At 40.4% G+C, this 22,467-nt stretch overlaps 2 protein-coding genes across 6 annotated transcripts in view; one reads left to right on the forward strand and one right to left on the reverse strand.

The window, feature by feature from the left end:
* Positions 1-587: 587 nt before the first annotated feature.
* On the reverse strand, positions 588-18,009 carry creb5a (cAMP responsive element binding protein 5a). Of its 5 annotated transcripts, none has more exons than XM_015028988.1 (11): positions 17,834-18,006; positions 15,213-15,279; positions 14,825-14,918; positions 12,493-12,602; positions 11,909-12,153; positions 6,974-7,100; positions 6,606-6,677; positions 2,471-2,866; positions 2,078-2,359; positions 1,808-1,916; positions 588-1,164 (listed from the first exon to the last, which is right to left on the reverse strand). In XM_015028988.1, the coding sequence occupies exons 2-11, from the start codon at positions 15,264-15,266 to the stop codon at positions 1,034-1,036; spliced, it is 1,620 nt and encodes a 539-aa protein (XP_014884474.1). In that variant the 5' UTR covers positions 15,267-15,279; positions 17,834-18,006; the 3' UTR covers positions 588-1,033. The 5 variants fall into 5 exon arrangements, with proteins under 5 accessions (XP_014884474.1, XP_014884472.1, XP_014884473.1 ...); XM_015028986.1 differs by having other exon boundaries at positions 588-1,170; positions 17,834-18,004; XM_015028987.1 differs by lacking the exon at positions 17,834-18,006 and adding an exon at positions 17,360-17,801 and having other exon boundaries at positions 588-1,170.
* The window catches only part of jazf1a (JAZF zinc finger 1a), a 38,208-nt gene continuing 24,561 nt past the window's right edge, over positions 8,821-22,467 (forward strand). The window contains exon 1 of the mRNA XM_015028991.1: positions 8,821-8,945. The gene's annotated coding sequence lies outside the window, so the exon portion shown is untranslated. The remainder of the gene's footprint in view (positions 8,946-22,467) is intronic.

Consider the following 22,467-nt stretch of genomic DNA (forward strand, 5'->3'; position numbering starts at 1 on the left):
GTAAAAAAAAAAAAAAAAAAAAGTGACATTCAAGAAAGCCAGTTTACAATCTTTCTTTCTATTTCTACGGCTCTGGAACACAGATTTCTGCTTTGAATGACTTTATTTACAAGAACACATTTGCAATGTTTAAAATAACATTTTGTGAAGAAGTGGTTTACTTATTAATACACAAATACAGTTGTATTATTCGTTGAAATTATTTTTTTTTTGCTTCAAAACAAAAGGCATAAGATGTGCAACCAGCAGCTGCAAAGTTAGTTACATATAAAAACTATACAGAGCCCTGCAAGATGTACTCATACTCCTTGAAATTTTCACATTTCAGTACACTTTCATTGCATTTTATGAGACAGAACAACACAAAGCAGTGTTGAAATATACCGAGGAAGGGGAGAGATTGCATTTAGCTGTCCTTTTTCTGCAGTTATGGCTTTAAGTCTCTCATGGGGTAAGTCTCAAGCAGGTTTTCATTCACCGTTGGCTTGTTTTGCTCCCTCCACATTTCCACCGACTCTGTCCAGTTTCCTTGTTCCTGCTGAAGAGAAACATCCCCACAAGATGATGCTGCCACCACCATGTTTTTAGAAATGGTGTGTTTGGAGGGGATGTACCTTTACAAAAAGAAGTCCCATAATTTTTTTGTTTTAGATTAAATTGAACCCAGGTTACTTTATATTTTTATTTTATGTTATTTTTTTTTTGTAAAATATTTTCTTTCTCCAACCTGTGTACATAAACGTACCGCTCAGGAATTGTTTTATTAAAGTTAGTGCAAAACATGCAGAGATTGTCTGTGTTTGGATCACCCGTGAGTTAGAAGTGCAGGTTGGATTCATGTAAACAGCCCCAGATATTTTCCTCATCAACACAAGAGTCAAAGTTGACACCAGAGCTTTGCAAACAAGGCTTGCTTTAGCACCTGATATTAAAAAAAAGGGCTGCTGATGATGCCGGTAAAACAGCTTTGAGTCCTTGTGGATTTATGAATCCACTCGTCGAGTTCAGCGCTATTATCTGTAGCAAGGGGGGTTTAGAGTCCAGAGAGGGGGCCGTGCCCGTTGTCACATCCGACTGTCGAGGAGGTGGAAACGCTGTTGTGCTGGATGGCGTGTGGCTGAGTCTCAGGGTCTGCAGGGGTGGGACTCCCTTCTGGACTCACCCCTGCAGCTGGACACAGAGACATCTGTCAAAGTCACCGATAACGTTAGGGTTGTCCGCTGCCGGATTGAGCTTTTTGAGCTTTCTATGTTTTAACAGACAAATAAAAACCCACTAGAGCTCAGGTCATATGAAAACATCTGTTTTTTATTCTTTTAACAACTGAATACTGTACATACAGGTAAAAAGACAAGAATAGAAATATATGCATATAACACAGGCTATCATTGCATAACAGCCGCTTGTAAATCTTTCGTCATGACAGTCAGTTAAAGTTTATGTTGGACATACACTTTAGCCTGCCTGGAGTGCAACATGTACGGTTCGTTGAAATGTAAAGATGACGGATCGTCCTAAGTGTTTGATCGGCTCTCCTGAGGAACAAAAAGTGCATCGCTAATATTTGGAGAACGTGGGGTTAGAAGCTGATTTTATTCCAAAGTGCTGCGGGACACAGTTTAAGGTCTCTGAGTGAACAGAAGAGTGCTTTATTATGGCGAAACAACATGCAGTCATGTGGCATTCGTCTGTTAGCACTATGAAGGAACAATGTGCCTGAACAATAACCTCAGCGGTCATTGATGAAGATCTGGGAAAGCTGCTGGGCTGTCTAGACAGAGGTGCAGGGTTAAGGGGTTTTACTCACTGGGGTACCCCTGCGCCTCCCTCTGCCGAGCAGTGACGGGACAGTCCTTGTGGGTGAGCAGGATCTGCTTCAACTGGCCAACCTCTGACCTCAGTGACGTCACCTCGTTCTGGGGATGCAGATAGATCTGATAAGTGTGATGCTTTGTAGGAATATGCTTACCCGGATATCACCTGTCACATTAAATCCCAATCAAATACTTTGAAGTTTATTCTTCAAGTCTGCATTCTTTCAGTCGTAGAGCCTCGCAAAACGCAAAGCGTTGCCCACCTGCAGCTGTAGGTTTGTGTGCGTAAGCTCTTCTGCCTTCTTCTCCAGTGACGACACCCACAGTTTCCTCTTTTGTCGGCAGCGGGTTGCTGCGGCCCGATTGCGCTCCAGGAACTTTTGCCTGCGCTCGTCGGGGTCCTGCTCAGCCGATCTTCTTCGACGGCTGCCGCCTTCTCCTCCTCCCCCTCCGCCGCTGCCCCCGCTGCTGCTGCTGCCGCTACAGCTTGCCTGTGCTGCATGCTGAGAGTGGGATGGTTGCATCTGTTGTGCAACTGGTGATAACTGAAGGAAAAAAAAAAAGAAAAAAAAAACATTGAAAAGTAGCATCACTTTGCTTGAAAGCACAAATGCAACACCAACAGAGACTGTGTTCTTTGTGTTAACGCATTGCACCTGCGGTGGGGCGGATAGTGGGGGTGCAGGTGGGGAGTTCTGGTGCAGGCGTGATGGCGGTGACTGGTGAGAATGAGAGTGTGCTGCGTTCCCTGACTGGTGAAGCTGGAGGCTCTGAGTGCTTCGTAGGTGCTGTGGAGGTGGAGCGTGGCATCGCTGCTGGTAGGTGTGGGGCGGAGCTGCAAGCTGTGGCGGTTGATTGGGTTGGTGATGATGATGGTGATGAGGGAGGTGGGGATGATGAGGATGGTGGTGTTGCTGTTGCTGAAGTGGAGGGGCGTGGTGACGCTGCGACATCATCTCCATCATGTGACCCATGGGTGTCACAGGATTGTTGATGGCGAGCATTCCCGGGTGTTGATGAGAGTAATGATGCCCCACCATCTGTTTGGGTCTCTGAGCACAGGAATAGAATTAATCAAAGAATAAGCCATCAGGCTTGATAAAAAAAATAAAAAATGTCAAGGTGCTCTCAGTCATGCCAAACAGGACATGTTGGTGAGGTGAGCGAATCTTCATTGGTGCAGACTGAGTGTCAGCATAGCATAGCACAATAAGGGTAAAGGTAAGGCTAAGTAAGGATATCATTGGTTCATTTGGTTAGCATTTCATATCAGTTGTGTATATGTGCAAATAATGGTACTTACTGCTTAGTTAAACTTGAAACAAGCTGAATGTGAATATTTGTTTTTCATTAGAAAATTTCAGCCACAAGTTTTATCATTTGTTGATCAGACCTTTTTTATGAGTTTTATTCACCCCCTCCCAAAAAAATAAAAATAAATAAATAAATAATATATATACTGTGAGTTAATAATTAGTTCATGTAATTAGTTATACATAGTTATGTCTCACCTAAAAGTAGCTAAAGAAAATTAATATTGCTGGGGGAAAAAAAAACAAAAAACTTCTTGGTTAAAGTATGTTCCCAACGGTGTTCCCTATGGTTTTGACCTTGGACCAATTCATCTCACAATTTTTATTATTAACATTGCATCTTAATAACACAATTGTAAATCCCATAGTTATACTGATGACACAGTTCTTTCGTCTTGTGCAAATTATTATTTTTTTTAAACTGGCCTTTCTATTCTTCTTATTTACTTTGAAGTGACTTGCTGTCACGTGCCACAAAAAAAACCCCCATAAATAATAACAATGAATAAATTATTTATTTATTTTGATATTTTTGCAAACGTTAATTGCCTACACAAAAATTTTATATTTCAAATTTACCCTAAGTCTGTAGGTCATCGTTAAATCTGTAGGACGCTCTTGATTTAGTGTGAACGCATTAGTGATCAGCGGTACACACTGAATCCAAACGGCACACAGGTATTTTTATTTTTTTTTAATATATATATCTTTTTGAAGTATCTGAAAATAGACTAAAGGTCTTTACGAAAAACAACCATTAGATCTTGTCCATAATTGGAGTTTCTTCTATCGATCTCCAACGGCGTTGACAAACGCCGATAGGAGGGATAATGTGTTCTCATCCAAAATGGTGCCATCTGCAGCTTGATCCCTTCACACTTTATTATTCCCGTGTATCATCTGACTAAAGCGACTGTACAAGCTAAATTAAACCTCATCTCACCTTTCTCCCACACTCAGCGAGATAGGGAGAGGTCATGTTTGGAGCATGACATCACCTCCCTCCCAACTCCCAATATCACTATCTGCTTGCTGTTACACAATATTTCTTTAAGAGAAGAGGCAGTCTTTATCCCTCTCTCTCTTTCTTTCTCGCTCTCTCTTTCTCTGTGTCTGTCTCTCTTCACCATTCAGCTACAAAAAAAAAAAAAAAAGGGTACATTTAGTCGCTGCCAAGGATGAGGTCACCGAAGTGTCCGTGCCAACTTTACCAGCCAGCCAGGCCGCCAGTCAAACAAACACACACATACACACACACGTAGCAGGACGGGGCATGAGTATTTCAGCTCTGTTTACTACATACAAACACCATGACGCTGGGGCTGCTGATTACATCATGGGTCTTCTTGGCCTAGATGACACACCACTTTGATATTTCTGTCTAGAGGGATTGGTGAATGAAGACATAAAACTTTACATGAAACACTGATCCACTTGTCAAATGTTTGTTTTTCCACTTCAGCTGAGTGCACTGTTACTGTACAACAGAGGCATGTTAATGCACCTCCTGTGGTTTTAAAGAGGCAGTGTCCCGTTTCACACCTGGGAATGAATAGCGCCTGATAACACTTGATTGTAGCTCATCGTGCTGTGCTGAGGATCCGGAAGAGACAACTGACTTTGTTTCAGCTGTGATGATACAAACGGGGAGCAGCTAAGAGTTCATACGGGCTGGCCCGGGCGAAACAGTGCGAAGCCTTGCAAAAATGTTGCTACTGCTTTAACTTTTCCTCATTTTTTTTCATGTTACTACCACAAGCTTCAATATGCATCATCACGGATTTATGTGATAAGGCGACATTAAGCAGCGGATCACTGTAAAGTTAAAGGAGCCAAAGAGCCTTTAGAAGTCACCTAATTAGTAGGTAGGCCTAATTCGTAAGTAGAGTCCAGCTGCATGTACTTAATGTAACTTTTCCAAAACAAAGAGCGAAAGCATGGAGAAATATATAAATGAGTCACCGTCTTCTAGGATAAGTCGCCACTCTTTGTCGCCGCTTGCAGGATGGATTTACTTTATGGCCAAAAGAATGGATCTTCAAAGGCTACAAAAGACTTGTAGCCTTTGCTTCTTCTCATCTTTGCCTTCAAGCCGCTGCGTGAGTATTGCCCAGCTTTTGACATCCGAATCATCGCGGATGTTCACAGCCAAGGCTATGGGTTCCAACACATTGTAGATTCAGAGAGGTTTGGTTTTGGATTCAGCTCTTGGGTCTCCAGATAATTAATTTTTTTATCCCACTTTTAACAGGTATTTTAAGGATTCTCAACCTTCTGGGTATTCTGGATTGTGTACAGACATTAAAAGCCAGATGTGACTGTGAAAGGTGAGATTCCTTGACTTTTTCCTGAACTTTCCACCAGTGCTGGGGCGAGCTGCAGTGACAACACTTTTCACGACAACTATCACATCAGGTGACTATGGAATGATGGGAGCTGCTGGATGACTATTGAGCTACAAAAATATATCCAGCAGCTTCTGGATGTTAAGCAACAGACATGTGATACCTAGAGACATGGTTGCTAAATGTCTTTTTGTTCCCTTTATCATACAGATATCTGTAATTAAGGAAATTAGCTCAAATGTTTGGTATATAAGTGACCTAAAGCTAACTTTTGACTGTGACCAAGAAAGCGACTGCTTGCGTGTTGCTACTGCTAGGTAAATCTTGGTAGTTCTCATCTATACTGACAAGTTAAGGTAACTGGCTTCATTGTATGAAACTCACAGTCAACCTAGTTTTTTGAGAACAGACTACCAAAGTCTGTTCTGGGAAATTCAAATTTCCCAGAAAGGATAGTGGGATAGTGACTCATGTCAAATGGCAGTTTGTATCTTATGAAAGCAGCCAGATGTAGCCAGTCTTCACGAACTGCAGGCACATGTTTATGGCAGTGATCAAACTCGATTTGTTTTCTGTCTTCTAAAAACCGAGTGTAATTTCAAGATCTGAGTTTCACCCTTGGAGGAATGCGCCATAAACTGTGACTTGTGGTACGTCGAGATTTACAGCACTGCCCACAAAAGTGCGTCAAAACGGTCTGTGGTCAGTCACGGAAAACAAAACTTCATATCATATTGCGTCTTGTTACATAATTTTTACGTATTTGTACTTAAATGTCTGTACGTTGAGAGCAAAGTGAAACCAAAGTCAAGTTCCTTGTTTGTGTGCACAAGCATAGCTAATAATGCTAATTCTGATTCAACAGATCATATTGGATCACATTATACTATGTATATCAGATCTCACTGTTACATATGTTGCATTATACTGTATTGTATTTCCAGTATCGTATCACATTGCGTAATGTAATTTTTGTATTGTATCATTAAACCAAGTGAGAATGTATGCTGTAAAATATTGTATGTTAAGTTTACAATCTAATTCTACTAGAGTGCATAAAGATGTATTAGCTGATATCTTATTTTTTTATAAACACTGATGATTTTGTAGTAGTCAAAAACATTTAGTGGTACCTGAGGAGAACAACAGGACGGGTTTTGAACAGGAGCTGGTATGCCCATTGCACAAGACATCTGCTTTTCTATCTGATGAAGACAAAATATTGACACAAATATTTTTTGCAGCTCTAAGAAAACAACACAATATCACGTCATTATTAAAAAACAGAAAGGCCTCCCGTCTTTGTCACATCCGTTTAATATCCGACTCTTTCGACAAATACATCCGAACGTCAAAAATTTCAAAGACGACAGCAAATATGTATAATTCAGCGAGGACGACCCGCTTATACAAGTAGACGCCCCATCACTTATAAACAATCGATCATGCACAGGCGAAACTGTGTGAATGTGAGCACGACAACAAAGCCTCCGACACTTACGGTCATGTGCTGAGCAGATGCCCCTTGCATGGCGGGGTCTGGCAAGGTGCCAGGTAATGAGGCTGGCAGAGGTTGTCTGTGTCTGTTCCGCATTTGAAGGAGGCAGGACAGCGCCCCGGGAGCCGGCCTGTGGTCGGTCACACAGAAAGAAAAACAGGTCAGCCCAGGAAGCTCTGCTCAGCTAACGTTTCATCGACCCCGGTTCAGAAAGAGGCACAAGTTGACACTTTTATGGTCGTGTCCACATTGGAGCTACCTGTTTAGCAAAACTTGAACAAATGTTCACGGCAGGGTAAGTAAGGCCTTTATGACGACGTCGGTTATTCTATTTGATAAGAGATGATCAAAGGAGAGATCCCATCTTTAATAGCCAGACGTTGATGAGCAACAACAGCGGAGATGTTAGATCTTGATCATTTTTCCCATATTTTTGGAAAGTTCGTCTTTATTTCTAAGCACTTAAAAAAACATTCCTTGTGCTGCACAAATACCATATTTGCAAAGATAAAAATAACCCAAAAACAAATACGAAATGTATGCTGAGGAAGCAGTGAAATAAAAAAAGACATGAACTAACCCCTTTTAAAAAAACTCTCATATTTCATATAGCATTTTCATAAATGGTTTTAAAAGGTTATTTTCAAAGCATATCCCTATTTCTGTGTTTGATTAGTTGTCGCCCCTAACTTTTATTTTCTTTGCAAGGCAAAATATTCTATTCTATTCTATTCTATTCTATTCTATTCTATTCTATTCTATTCTATTCTATTCTATTCTTCTTAGGGAAAAACATAAACAAAAACTTTGTTTTAGATAATTTTTCTTACATTTTTTTATCCCCAGAAAACTTTTTGGAAAAATAGAAAGAACACAAGGCAGACATAGACTCTGCCATTCAACATATGAAAATAACTTTCAAGCAGCCGAGAGATAAACGTCCTTCAACATACGGGTCTATAGATGAAATGTGGCACTGTGAACCAACAAACTGAATAATAAGAATTCAAAATGGGAAAGCAAGGAGAAACACACTAAAGAAAACACAGTACACTGAAAGAAGTGGCAGACTGAAAGAGAGCATGGAGGCTCGGGGATCACAGCAGGGATGCAGAGCGTTGGGTGTCATGTGCTGCTGACCTAACCGTTCTGGCTGAGGGCCAGTCGGATAGCGTGGGTCTCTGCGGCTGCTCTGATGTCATCGGCAAGGATGTCATAGTTGAATCGGGGGAATTTACGTCTCCTTCAACATAGAGTCAAGTGCAGGCGAACCCAAAACAGCTTTACGCGGCCTGTCGTCAGACGCTCAGAAACCCGGTTGCCATGGTAACGGTTCGTAAACATCGCTGGAAACAGTCGGAATTGTAGTACAGGCAACATTCGGTAACACTTTATTGGTTTCACTGACTAACGCAACGTCTGGATTGAGTGGCACTGATTTACTGCGTCGTGACTGACTTGTCTGCTCTCTCTCTCCGTATTGTCCTGTCATGGCCTGCCTGAGCCACGGCAGATGTTTGAGGCTCATTCTACTGACTCAGCTAATCATCAGCAGAGATGTAGCAGATGTTTTGTTTATGTTCCTCGTGTGATCCAGTCAGATATGTAGGTCAGGAGATAGGAAGACCTAAATGTCAAACGGACACTTGGGATGAAAGACAAACAATGTCCTGTGTCTCCCTGCGAGTCCGACGCTAGTTTGCTTCTCTTTTCCTCTTTTCCCAGTTTAGGAAAATTGAATTATAATAACAAGTACATAATTTTAGGTTTTCAAAAAAATTATTTTAGAATGTAAAGACCAAAATGTCTGTATTTTTTCAAAACTCCTGGGATTCTAACTGCTTAGCCTAAATAGCATCTTTTAGAATGTGAGGCACATTTTTAAGTTCAGAGACAACTGCTTTATTTTCTAGAGATAGTACCACTGTTTTTTGTTTTTTTTTTCCAGGACCTACAAGATTATTGAGATTATAAGGTAAGACTGCTGATCTGCATGCATGCTTATAGCACTTTTCATTTAGCCTCTATGTTTTTTGTGATGGAAAAATATATCTCACAAATCCAAATGATGCAATCCCCTGTACTGGTGGGGACAGGTTTGCTTTAAAAGTTGATTCATTTGCTGATCTTTTGCTTTGTGTCAGCTATTTGGACAGCAATAAGCCTAAAACAGCAAAGAGACAACAAAATGTACCTTCATACACAGAGGGTCTCTGTTATTCGTGTCCGTTAGGAATCACAACCCCATCTGACTCGCTAAAATCTGCAAATAGTTGACACTCCCTCTAAAAAATGCTTGCAAGAGCCTGTTTTGACAGTTCAAACATCAAAAACACCTTTGACATGAATGCACAACGGAAACTGTCTTAGCACTACTGCACGAGCTCACAACAGTCATCCTTATCTTTGCTCTTTGGGTAACAACCAATCAGCGTCAAGAAAATGAAATCCTGCTCCTGGATTGACTGCGTTACAAACAGCAGCCAAGCGCACGTCAAGTAACGTCGTGCCAAGGTACCTCAACTTCCCAAGCTGCTTCCTTTTTTTTTTTTTCTGAAGAATCTGCACAAAGGTGATTTTTAATTTGAAGTTACGTCCCGCTGAAAAAACACACACGAAAAGGTGCATCTGCGAATACTGAGCCACAAATAAGCGGGGGGTCCACTGTGTACTCGAATCAAATCATGTCATATTGTATTCTATGGCATTGTGTCATATGATACATTTCGGTATGACTTTATATCTCATGACTGTTTCATATTTTATTACATGGTATTTTAGAGCATAGTATATAATATAGTGGAGTATTGTTTTGTATTGCATCTTCTTATCTTGGTAACTTTACTATGTGGAATTATTGTGCGTCATATGGTACTGAATTGTCTCACATTATGCAGTACACAACATATTTAGAAATCTGTTGCAGAAGTACAGACTGATTGATTGATAACATATCGCAAATTCACCAACTGAAGCAATAAAAAAAAAAAATACTGTTAAATAATGCAGAAAAACTACTTGAAATCCAAATAGCGTAATCCACAGATTTATGCCGTCCCCACAGTGTTTCAAGGAAAAGTTAAGTAACTGCATTCAAATTTGTGGTTGTAATCTGATCAAATATTTCAAAACATGTAACTTTAAAGTTTAACTAATTTGTCACAACTTGGCTAACGCTGGACATGCGGACATGATTTTCTTCGGGTAGAACCGATATGTTTATTTCCTCTCCGTTTCGTTGTTCTTACAAATCTACCTTTGCGTCCATAGCGTAGTGAGTGCCTGTGTTCTCAGAAATCCCAAAGATTGAGTTTCTCCTGAGTTAACAAATCTAGAGCCAAACTGTCTGGCAGAGTGGGAGCAGCTGTTGGGAGCTGGTCGGATGAAAGACAGGAACCTCCTCTAATCTGTCAGCTGAACTGGGTGATAACCAGGGAGCCAAGGAAGCTGCCCGGGCGCTGAGAGACTCCAGTCTGATTCTGAGTTTTTACAGACACAATAGAGGCGGTTAGTCGGGCACTGGGGCGGGTAGAGTCAACAGGACTGAGTGGGCGTTATGCTGCAGCGGTTCTCCATCTGCACTTTGTTCCCTTGGAATGAAATGTTTGATCTTTTTCTTCCTTGCTCTCACTTCATTAATGAGGTAATGAATTATGCAGAGGAAAACGCCAGCCGCTGCCCCGACAGAATGAGTTATAATATGTCAAAAACAAGGAACACAAGAAGAAGAAAAAAAGTGTTGTGCACAGTGCTATGCAGACAGTAAAGTACAATGCCTTGCAAAGTATGCATATGCATCATAAGTTTTTCCAAATTTTGTCACATTCTAAGCACAAACTGATTTCACTAGGTTTTTGTATTTGTCTCTTGTCTTTCTGTTCACTTTGACTCATTTCCTTTCCATAACATGACACTGGCACAGCCATTTGTTCATTAAAGGGATTAGAGTATTGGGGTACAAAGTTAGTTTTCCACTATACATGTTTTGCATGTAAGCCGGAAAGTTTAGTTTTGGTCTCACCTGAGCACCTTCATTCACATGTCAGCTGTTTGGGTAGAGCCAAACTTTAAATAGGACTTATCAGGAATTTCTTTCAACAATGGCCTTCTTAATATTTATTTTTTAATAAAGACAAGATTTGAATATTTGTAGTTAATATTGAGTTCAATTAACACTGCACTGGGGGGTTATATTTACTAATTAGGTGACCTTTGAGACAAAATGGCTGGATTTTATTTAATTTAGGGGGATTGGAGTAAGTGGGTACTGAATGCTAGTCAGATTTTTATTTGTAAATATTTTATGAAACCATGTATAATTTTCTTTTACTTTACAGTTATGCCTTACATCCTTTAGCGGAATTAGAAGAATAAGGGGCCCTGGGTTGGGGCCACTTTTAGAGCCCTTTCTTTTAAAAATAAAAAATAAAAATAAAAACTTTTTCTCATGCAAATTAAAGAACATTGTTAGGTAGATCAACCCATTGGCAGGTACAAATTGGTGGACGGTTGGATTAAAACGTCTGGCCCCATTGGTTCCAAAAAAATGTGCTATCACTTCATAATTTTCGAATATTTGGCAGCTGTTTAATTTAATAAAAATCTAAACACCACATGCAAAATGAGCCCATGTGTTTAATGTGATGTGGAAAGTTTGTAAAACATACACAACACCAAAAAGCACATTTTTGGGGGGTCGGAGGTCCTCAGAGCTCAGCACCCTGGGCTACTGCCCTGTAAGCCCTTTCTAAAGTTGTGCTGATTTACTACATTTAGCCCAAACGGCATAAATTCAAGTTTGTGGTTGCAAGGTGACATAATGTGAAAACGTTCATGAAAACCTTTGCGAGACGCTGCAAATAAATATGATACTGATATGTCATTTGGAATACAAGCGTCTGTGTGTCTATATATAAAGCAAAGTAAAGCTATACTCACCCTGAATGTGTTAAGGTGGAGGGAGCCTGGGTGATCACCGATCCAGATTGCGAGGCGCCGGAGGAGCAGGACAGTGCTTGCTGGGCGGCCAGGCTGCAGCTCGGTGCCATCATTGGGCCATGGCCCTGGGGATGATGCAGCGGGGCCTGGGGATGACTGAGCGGCGGCTGGGGAGGGTGCTGAAGCTGCAGCTGGGGTTTTAGATGCTGCTGATTCATACAAGTCGGCCCATTATGAGACAGCATCTGCAGAGGACGAAGTAGAAGCAACAGACTGGCTCGGATCTTTTCGGAACTCTGAGCCAGCGTCAAGGTGTGCGCCTTTGCGTTTGAGGGCTGGCTGTTTAATTTAGAGGGGAGAATGTGATCGCCTGGTTTGTCTTTCCCGCAGCAGGTCGGATATCTGCAGTCGACTAATTGGGTCTGACTCCCGTCGTCACCCCTCGCAAACAAACAACCGCCGTTCAAGGCGCACACCGTCACAGACTCCACAAGCAAACTCGCACAGGTCTGCACTGTGTCTCGCATGTCGATGGGACTTTTGTTTTCAAAGAGTGAGAAGAAGCAAATCCTTTGTTTATGTACCTGTTTGTTATTCTCCTCTTCCTGGGCTTGGAGAAACTCCTCCTCGATCTCCTTGAACAGACCAACCTCTTCACAGTTCTGCAGAAATCGCGTTGGGGTCGGAGTCTGGTCTGAAAACATCACACGCAATCAGATGTTAAAAAAAAAAAAATAAAAAATAAAAAAAACAAGAGACGGATTTAAATTTTTTTAACATAAATTCATCCCTCGCTGCCCAGCTTCTGGCGGCGGCCTCCGCCGTTCGAGCCGATACGCCTTCTAAAACCAACCGTCATCCAGGCTGTAATGCAAGGAGGAGAGAGACAAGCCGAGCTCCCAGCCTGACTCCCTGATAACATCGATCTGTCTCTCTGAGCCGTCTAAACATGCAGGGGTCAGGGGTCAGCCGGGCTCATTGTTTTGACACCAGATTTCCTGCAGGAGGCCAGACAGACTGCAGGACACGGGACCCCGGTGGGTGGGGGGAGGGGGGGCGACGGTCCCAGAGGGGTGGGGGTGAATCTGTGGAGGTTAGATCCCACTCTAATGTTTACATCCAGAGAGACAGCTGATCCTATGTTAACACATCTGACCGTGTGACAGCATTTTGACTACATAGCTTAGATATTATTGGCTCACTGGGTCATTCAATTAGTAACCACAGAGTTACTCAACATTTTGCCGATTTTTTTTTTAGGGATCTGGCACTGACACTACTATGAATTCGTTGCGTTAAATGCACGACATACAAAAAGATCCGCCGCGTTGAATACGTGCGTTTTTATTATTTTATTATTGTTTTATAACGACAAGAATGACCCTGTTTAGACTATCACAAGACAATAAAAACACAGGGTGACTCCATGAGGAAATAGGAGATAGAAATGGAAAACAAAGAGGTCATGATCCAATAAAAACGACTCAAAAGTGATTTAGATTTTACAGGCTTTTATGTAAATGTGTTACCTAGATGACTTTTTAAATCTAAAACATTTGATGTAAAATACCACTTTTTAATAAAACTGTCCTAAAGATCGTTAGTCACGTTTAAGATTACTTAAAAACGTGCTTAGGGTTCATTGAGACAGTCTAAATTTTTTCACTGGATGAAGGAAAATGTTTTTAATACCTCAAGGTGGATGTAGCATTTTGCTTGCTTCTAGGCTTACTTCAACCATTATATCTGCTAATTGGTTCATCGTGTTCGTTCGTTAGAATGCTGTGTGCAAAAACGCACGCGGATCAAAGACAACAGTAGTTTCTCATTCGCCTTCAGTGTAAAACAGAATGTTCTGTAACTGCGAGGCCTGTTGTTCCATAAAATTACATGTTATTATTGTGCTATTATTTATTTATTTATGTTTTCAGAATAGAAAATTAATGCAAAACAATTTCAATAAGTTTTAAAAACATTTTTTAATTGGATGCACAAGTTTAAATCTATTGTTGCGAATGCTGTCTGTAATTCATACCAGGTTCCAAATTCTGCATACAGGATCAAGGGCCGTATACATGCACATTAAATCATAAAGGGCCAGACAGACCACACACGTAGTCTGGCCAATAACAATGTCCTGGTGTAATTATGTTTTTAAATTTAGCCATTCTTTTCGAGAGAATAGAGCTCATTTAAAGTAATAGTTTAAGAATAGTCTGGAAACTTTCCATCGAGCTGAGATCAGGGATTTGGGATTGCCATTCCAAATCATTAATGTGTGTTTGTGATCGTTGGTCTGTTCGAATGCCCAACTGACCAAAACTAGCGTTCCCGATCAAAGGAAATTGGTCCAAAAGCTCCGGAAGAGCCAAAAAAACAACAAAGGAGTGTTATCTATCAGGGGGCATTATCTTGAATTTTAAAATGTTTAGACTGATTACACAAAAATCTAACCTGTGCACCAAATGCTTTTTACTTTAAATATAAAATAGAGCCCAAAAAAAAAAAAAAAAAAAAAATCAGACATCAATAGTCCTGTTTTTGTTTCTGAATCAAGCCATGTTGTGCCAAACCCGGCGCGCTTTACTGTGCATGCTGCAACATGAGCCCCTCTGTTTCACAGCGCGGACTACCTGAGGGAAGGAAACCTGCTCTGGGGTTATCAGATCATATATTGTGTAACATATCGCCATCTTTTTTTCTTTTTCTTTTTTCATCCAGCTCTCAGTCTATAAAAGCAAACCATATCATAAATATGTATGTAAAAAAAAAAAAAAAACAGACATACAAGCTGGTTTTTATAACAGCTTTTGATGACAAGTGTTTCTCCTCCCAATGCTGAACCACTGGGAGGAGAGAACAGAACGACACATGCAAGATGCGGTCACCTCAGTTAGGTGGACGATCTGACCTCACCTGAAAAACTTATGTCCGTCTTTATCGGGGGGAACTTGAGGGTCATCTCATGCTTGTGTCTGTGAATGAGCAGGTGCTCCTCTAGCTGGAAGCGCTGCAGGCCCCACCGGAAGGAGGAAGCGAAAGAGTCGAGGCATAAATTGCTGAAGTACACTGGCTTATCTCTCTTATCGCAAACGGTCACAATACTCTTAATCTTATCAGTAGTTAAGAAAATCTGACTCCTTTGATGAGAAAAGGATGATGTCACATCTCCAGATGCTATTTTTAGAAGCTGTTTTTATTATTAGGTGACGTAGATGCGTGATTCATTTCCATAAGAACATAAAGACATAAATCACCAAACTCGTCTTTTACTAGAATGCAAGTCACGCCGTGTCCTACTGACCTGAGAGCAGCCGGGGGCGCCGCACACATAAGGCCTGTCCTGTTTGTCATTCATGTCATCCACAAGCCTGCACAGACAGAAGAATCAAGAACAATGTGTCAATGTGGAGCCTCGCCACCGAGAAGGGGAGCATTCCTCGTGCCTCACAGGTCAGACAGTTACACTGCAGGAAGAATCATCTGAAGAGAAAAATAACACATGAGAGGTAAAACACTATTTGCTCGAGTGTGGAAAGTATGTGTTACGTATTTCTGTAGATGATGGATCTGGGTTTTTTTTTTGTTTTGTTTAAGAATTAAAAAATATATAATTTAACAACATTTTTTTCTTTAAAAGTGACACGTAAAGGTGGCAGGATCATATTAGGAATTTATGAGAAAATTTTCAAAAGTGTTGAATAATTTTCAAGTAGAAGAAAAAAATAATATGAGGAGGAAAGATGCATATTACCCTAAAAACACCCAGTGAAGGATGGTGGTGGCAGCATCACACTGTGGGGAAGCTTGATACTATTATTCTGTGATAATAAATAAAAAAATTACGCAAACTAGTGCGTTATTGTAAAGTAGAAGAAAAATCATTCTTTTTTTTTTTTCTTTTACTCCGATGCCGCAAAATAGAACTTTTGCAACCAATTCAAACGTTTTGGTTTTTATGGAAAGCACTCTGATGTGGAGGAAAACTACCACTCACACCATCCCCATGATGAACTATGGCAGTGGCAGCATCATACTGTGGGTACGCTGCCATGGTGAAGCAGCTCAGAGTTGTTGGAAATGTAAACGAGGCTCCAATTGTGAGCAAAAGGAGGTCGTATATATGCACCCCAAATGTTTTGAAGTAAAAAAAAAGAAAAAAAAAGTGGAAATAAAAGACTGAAATTTGGATTTCTACCCTAACAAAAGGAGGAAAAACCTTCAAAGCACTCGTAGGGATTTACACCGGACTGTAAGCACCGCACGCCAGATATTGAAGTTCTGAGCCGTAAGACTTTTCATGGTTACTGTGCAGTGATGTTGCTGAGTGTAGTGCCTGCAATTATGCTTTCACCGGGCGTCCAGCTCACAATAAGAGCGCTGAAAGCACGAAGAAGGCACACCGGGGCCTGCATCAAGCCCTCACAGGATGAAAGCATCAACACAAACGCGAGGCAGAGAAGATCGCTTCTGTCGGAGGGCGCTATAAGTTTTTTGCTAGTCCTTTTGTTTCCGTCTGACAGGAGAAGAAGAAAAACTTAAGTCTCTGGCATCAGGTGTAACCAGACGAGTTGAGTGTTGATGTTAAGGGGAAAGAGTGAGAGCTCTTGAAAACACGAAAGCAACAGAATATGCCTCCATAAGTAGTGGAAAGAGTGAGGAAGGAGGGGGAGGGAGGGTGGGAGAGCAACGCAAGGGTGATGGAGAGGGGAATGGAAAGGGCAAGGGGCAGTGACTACGGGTGGAAAAAGAGGAAAAGAGGCAGATAGAAGAAGGAAGGGAGAGGGAAGGCCACACTTCAGGGCCTACACTCCTGACAGGTTTGAACCTGCCTCAGCCCCCATTTTCCAACCTAAGGCAAGCAGAGGTGACTTCATAGGTGTGTGCGCGTGCGTGGATGCGCGTGTACACACTAGTTACAAAATACAGCAAACAAGTTCACAAGGTCCCGATAACAGATAGGAAATGGGCAGCTTGAACGATCAGCTGAAGGAAAACGATTAGCTGCACACCTTCAGGGACATGAAGCATAAAAATTCTCCACTTTAAGTTCAAATCATTGAACTTGTTTTATCGCAGCGTCCCATCAAGCAGTATTTGTACGAGATTATAGCAGACTCAGCACATTTTCAGCAAAAAAATCCTTCTGTCAGAGTGATTACGTCACTGCAGAATGATGTCATACACGCATAAATCCTACACACAACAACGGCCAATATGTTGCGACTTTAAGAGGGATTAATTTGGGTTCTGAATATACTGGCAATCGTTTTTGTTTTTTTTTTTTTTGTTTTTTTTTACCAAACATTTAAGACAGATAAATCAAACATTATAGTCCACCGTTTAATAATAATAAATAATAATGGAACAAAACACATAACTTTTAGTCATTTTGATGATTTTAAAATTTTAAATACACTGTTCAGATGCGTTCAGGATGAACCAACTTACTGTCTTTTAAAGTTTCCATATTTGATAGAAGATGGAATTGAACCGAGCCTGAGGTTCGCAGTTCATTCGGATCAAATTCAAGCAGTTGGTTCCGGCCGGTAAATCCAGTGTCAGAACAGGACCATGACTCGGTTCTGTCCCACAGCTCACTAAAAACAACCTGTTCAGAAAAACAAGCCCGGCCGGCCGGCACAGCTGTATGAAGAGTGCTGTCACACCCCCCTAAATAGACACGGAGCGCTCAACCCCGTCCCGCTTGCTGATGAGACTTCACCAGGACACCTAACCTTACAAAAAGTCCCGCCGCCGGTAACTTCTCCAGCTGGTTTGAATAAAGGAACGGACAAACTTAGATGAATTAGGAAGCCGTCCGAAGCCGCGAAGAGTTCACGAGAGAGCCGCGACCGGCGCCTGCTGCCGCTTGTTGCGCGGTTTCCAAAAGTTTTTGTGAATGAAAAGTAGACGCAGGCTTACCTACAAGTGGAGAGAGGGACGAGCGGCGCTCCAGAGAGGAACCACGTTGGACTGGAGCGCGATGACAATACGTTCTATTTACAGAAGCATTACATCACCCTCCCGGTGACGTCACGTGGGATTCCTGAACTTCTAAATCATTGCGGTCCCGTACGGAGCGAAGGCTTGAGGAGGAGAAAGGGGGCGGGGACAGGACGCGGGTCGGTAGGGGGACGGAACGGAACGGGAGCGTGCTGGCGTACATGGCTCCACCGGCAGACAAAAGGGGGGAAGACGGGGGGGGGGCTTTTTTTTTTTTTTTTTTTTTTTGTCTAATCTATAGTCATTACAACATGAGAGTTGACCCACAAAACGATCTGGTTAATGGTTAAAGAAATGTTTTAAAACCATTATTTATTATTATTATTATTATTATTATTATTATTATTATTATTACAATGCAGTCTTTTTATGATAAACATAAATAATGCATGATTGAATATATATATATATATATATATATATATATATATATATATATATATATATAGATACATAAATAAATAAATAAATAAATAAATAAATAAATAAATAAATAAATAAATAAATAAATAGCACTAATTAATTATTGAATGAAGAAAAGAATGACTTAAAGTTATTGGATTGGTCATATGTTGTACGTTTATTTAACACAAACAGTCTCTTTAATAAACTTTTTATATAATATACAGTAAATAAATGTGGGGTGGCATCAGCCATGTTCTATGTTGAAGCAGCAGCTTATCTGGTGAGAGGAAGTGATTAGATAGCATGCTATTTGTAATGACTGTGCAGTGTTTATTTCCTTATACTGTTTCTTACTTTTATTTTGTGTAAATATGCAATGCTATATTCCCCCACTTACTGTAACTTACTGCTGTGATTTCTTCACTTGGGACAATAAATAATTATTCTATTCTATTCTATTCTAGTTATCAGAATGTCACAAAAGGTGTCCCTCAAAGCTCTGTATTATGCCTAATACTTTTGCCAATTTATATACAAATTAGGGTAAAAATGATCATGTTGCTTCTAATATCATACAAAGACAATGTCCTGATGTTTGATCATTTGCAGGTTGAATTTGACAGTATTTACTCTTATAAAAGGCTAAAAAAAAAACTAACTCTATGCTATTTTCAAGAACAATTTGCAAATTCACCGTACGTCTAGTTATGGATGCATTGATATTTCTATGAATGAAAAAAAGTATTTTAAATGACACATTGAACATAATTAGAACAAATGCAAATTTGGTTCATTCATATAAATAAATCATATTTTTCATTTAAAATAGAGAAAGGACTTATTGAGGTTGCATTTCTACCTCACACTGACCATGTTAACGTTATCTGAATGGTCCTGTTTAGATATTTGCAGATGTTACATGTTGTTTGTCATGAAGCACTGAGATACATCACAGGGTGTAAACCTAACCGACCATTCCATGCTACATTTCTTGTTTAGATGGCCTTGATTCTCTATAAACAATCCTCTGAAGAAAAAACCCCCAAAACTCACTGACACTATCACTTGTATTTACTATCACTACATCTATATATATATATATATATATACATATATATATATATATATATATATATATATATATATATATATATCTCAGACTCTGCTTACTGACATATTGTGTTAGTGTTTCTCCAGTATGTAGAGAAGAACTGCCTTCTCTTACAATTAGTGGATGGTTGTTCCTGTTTTTGATGTTATTATTTGATATTATAAGATTTTAATGTGCCATTGGAAGGCTTACTCTAAGGATGGAAATAGAATCTTAAACATTTGCATTTTCAGTTTTATTTTTTCCATCTGAAGAAGTTAAATAACTTTAAAGTTTTATTTTATGTAATGATTCTGATACGTTTAAGCTGCTATATTATTACTGCAGGGATTTATTAATAATTAAAAGTCCTGAGAAGTGTAGAAAAACAGATAGTGAGAGAACCGTGAGTCCCTCCACATTCCAAGTACTTCTGCTGACTTGCTATTTCTTATATACCTGGATGAAATAGCCAAAAAGGACTACAAACTGCTGAATATGCATGTGATCAACAATTGTCCATAAAACAGAAAATAATGTAGTCATAGATGCTCTGTGATAAATGATGGTCCACTTAAAGAAGTTTCCCTTCAACACAGTGTTTCCGTTGATTCACAGATTTCAGTCAGATTATCTAACTGCTAATACGTAACCGTTGTTTCAAAATTTGTTTTAACATCCTACCAGCATATTACAGCATCAATATGTAAAAGGAGTTTACGCTCTTTGTAATGATTCACATCACTGAATAACACCAGTGCCATGTTTGGTCAGGCTTTCCGGCGCTCCAGCCAGGACAGGGCTGAGCACTGGGGTATGGTTTTGTTGTGGTTGTGCGGAAAAGAAAAAAAAAAAAAAAAAAAAAAAGGAAAAGAAAAATGGACCGGCCCTAACTGACTCACCATCCGCCAATCATTTAAAGCATGCAGATATTCCCCCCAACCCCCCACCCCACTGGTGCCATGGAAACTTGAAGAAACAGGAAGTTGTGATGATGTCATTCTGTGTTTTGGGCTCTTCCCTCATGTGGATGGCGAACCTTGGAGTTTTGTTTTCGGCGCAGATAAGGGGAGACATTTCGCAGCACGAGCGTGGGCGCGTGTGAAGGGTGTGCAGTCACGCTGCAAAAGTCTCTGACGGCAGCCGGGAAGTCTGCTGCCCCCTCGCAGCAGAGAAAGCTGCTGGGATAACAGCTACCTCCATAACTCAGGACTGCATATAGGCCACTTACCGTCTGGCATCTTCACCCTACCAGGGCTTTTAACAGCCAGCCTGAGAGCTTCAGAGAGCTGCCTCATCAAAGCTTGAGGTCAGAATAATTGTACAAATACAATACTTAAGGCCAAAGGTCAAACAAACTGACTGACGTCAGATTAACTGTACCGCAAAGCATACCAGCAAGTCTAACTCTAAATAGCAAACAATTCTAAAAGAAGATTCATCCTCTGCACTGTTTAGCTCTACTACGTCAAGAGTTTAAGGTGAAGCTCAAGTGAGCTTTGTGTGTATGCAACTGGAAACATTTTGTTTCCAGTTGGTGAAAAAACAGCTCAGTTCAGGTCAAAAAATACCGCTCAATACCGTATAGGGTTTATGAATAACACTGATTAAAAATAAATGTTTAAAACAATACATAGCACACAGTGAACGCTAGGACTACAGACAAACTACTAGTTTTACTTCCTAAAATATGTAACATAAAAAGGAGGGAGAAAAAAAATCAGAAGCAAAACTTCATGTCATTACTCTCATAATTTGGGTCAAAATTTATGGAACTATAAAACACAACTACAAAAGAAAATTTGTTTTTTGTTTTTTAAATAAACAATAAATAAGCATATATATATATTTGTGTGTATGTAATAGTTAGTTTTGTGTCTGTTTTTTATGCACAAAGCATATTCACTTAGCATTGACGTGTAAGCATATCATATTTTTGGCACAAATGGAACTCCATAATTCATGCCAGTCATGCTCAAAACCTCTCTAGTGGGGCTGAAATAAAGCATATCTACAAAGAAGAGTGGGGAACAAAAAACTGTTTTCACATTGATGTAAAAGATTAATTGGCAAATTTCACAAATGCATTGTGTTGCTGCCAAGGGTGGCACAAAACCACTGATTGGGTTTTGGGATCAATAACGTTTTAGCACAGGGCCAGATTGCTTCGCTTAGGATTTTTCCATTAATAAATGAAGTCCTGTTTGTACCGAGGTTGTTTTCATTTGATATAAAGATTTATCGGGTGACTTGAAACCCCCTTGTTTGGAAAAAAAAAAAAAAAAAACTAAAATTTGTGTGTCTGTGTGTGTGGGGATACTTTTCATAGAAGTGTATTTTGAACAACTTCAGAGATGGACAGTTGGATTGTTAATAGATGCGCGTTTGTTTCAAACAACGCGACCTCGCTAATATTGGCAGAATTCTCTTTTCTGTCCGCGCCACCTACTGACCTCAGATCAGATGATGTCATGCGCCACGAACCCACCCTGCGTGTCTCTCCCTTCTCTCGATTACATTAGCAACACATGCGACCACTTCTGATTTGCGCAATGGATCTCAGCAACTGCGTCACACTCACGGAGCCCATGCCCCGCGTGTGTGTGTAATGAGTGTGTTTGTGCCTGGTGTGTGTAAGGGAGCACATCTGTGATGAAGCTGATGAAGTAACTGGATTTCTCTACTGTACATGTGTGAAGGACTGCGTTCTCTGATGATGTCATGTTGTTTTGTGGGTGCGCTTGCTTGTATTGCAATTTGGTGCAACTTTGAAAATGTGTTTGTACATTCGTGTCTCATATGATTGTGTAAATGGATGGCAGAGAAGAAAGGCAGAAAAAAAAGAGTGTTCCCTGGTCTGAAGGTTATTTGCTGAAGTCATCTCCACTGTTTTATGACGGTCTGTTTTAACGCTCGATTAACAAACCCAACAGAAGCCAGCTGAGTCTGGCTAGCTAAGTTGTTGATTAGAATGACATTCTCCTTTCTCTGGGAGAGCCACACACATAGCATCCTCAAAAAAAAACATTATTGGTATCCCTCATCCAAAAGATGCCAA

The sequence above is a fragment of the Poecilia latipinna genome, unplaced genomic scaffold (genome assembly GCF_001443285.1).
Source record: "Poecilia latipinna isolate Pla-1442-1.1 unplaced genomic scaffold, P_latipinna-1.0 Scaffold141, whole genome shotgun sequence".
NCBI classification, from domain to species: Eukaryota; Metazoa; Chordata; class Actinopteri; order Cyprinodontiformes; family Poeciliidae; genus Poecilia; species Poecilia latipinna.

Coding starts and splice junctions, on each gene's coding strand:
- creb5a (XM_015028986.1), bottom strand. CDS start 15,266: ATGAATGACAAACAGGACAGGCCTTATGTGTGCGGCGCCCCCGGCTGC. Junction 14,919..15,212: donor GCGCCCCCGGCTGCTCTCAG/GTCAGTAGGACA, acceptor TGGGGCCTGCAG/CGCTTCCAGCTAGAGGAGCA. Junction 12,603..14,824: donor GACGGACATAAGTTTTTCAG/GTGAGGTCAGAT, acceptor TGATGTTTTCAG/ACCAGACTCCGACCCCAACG.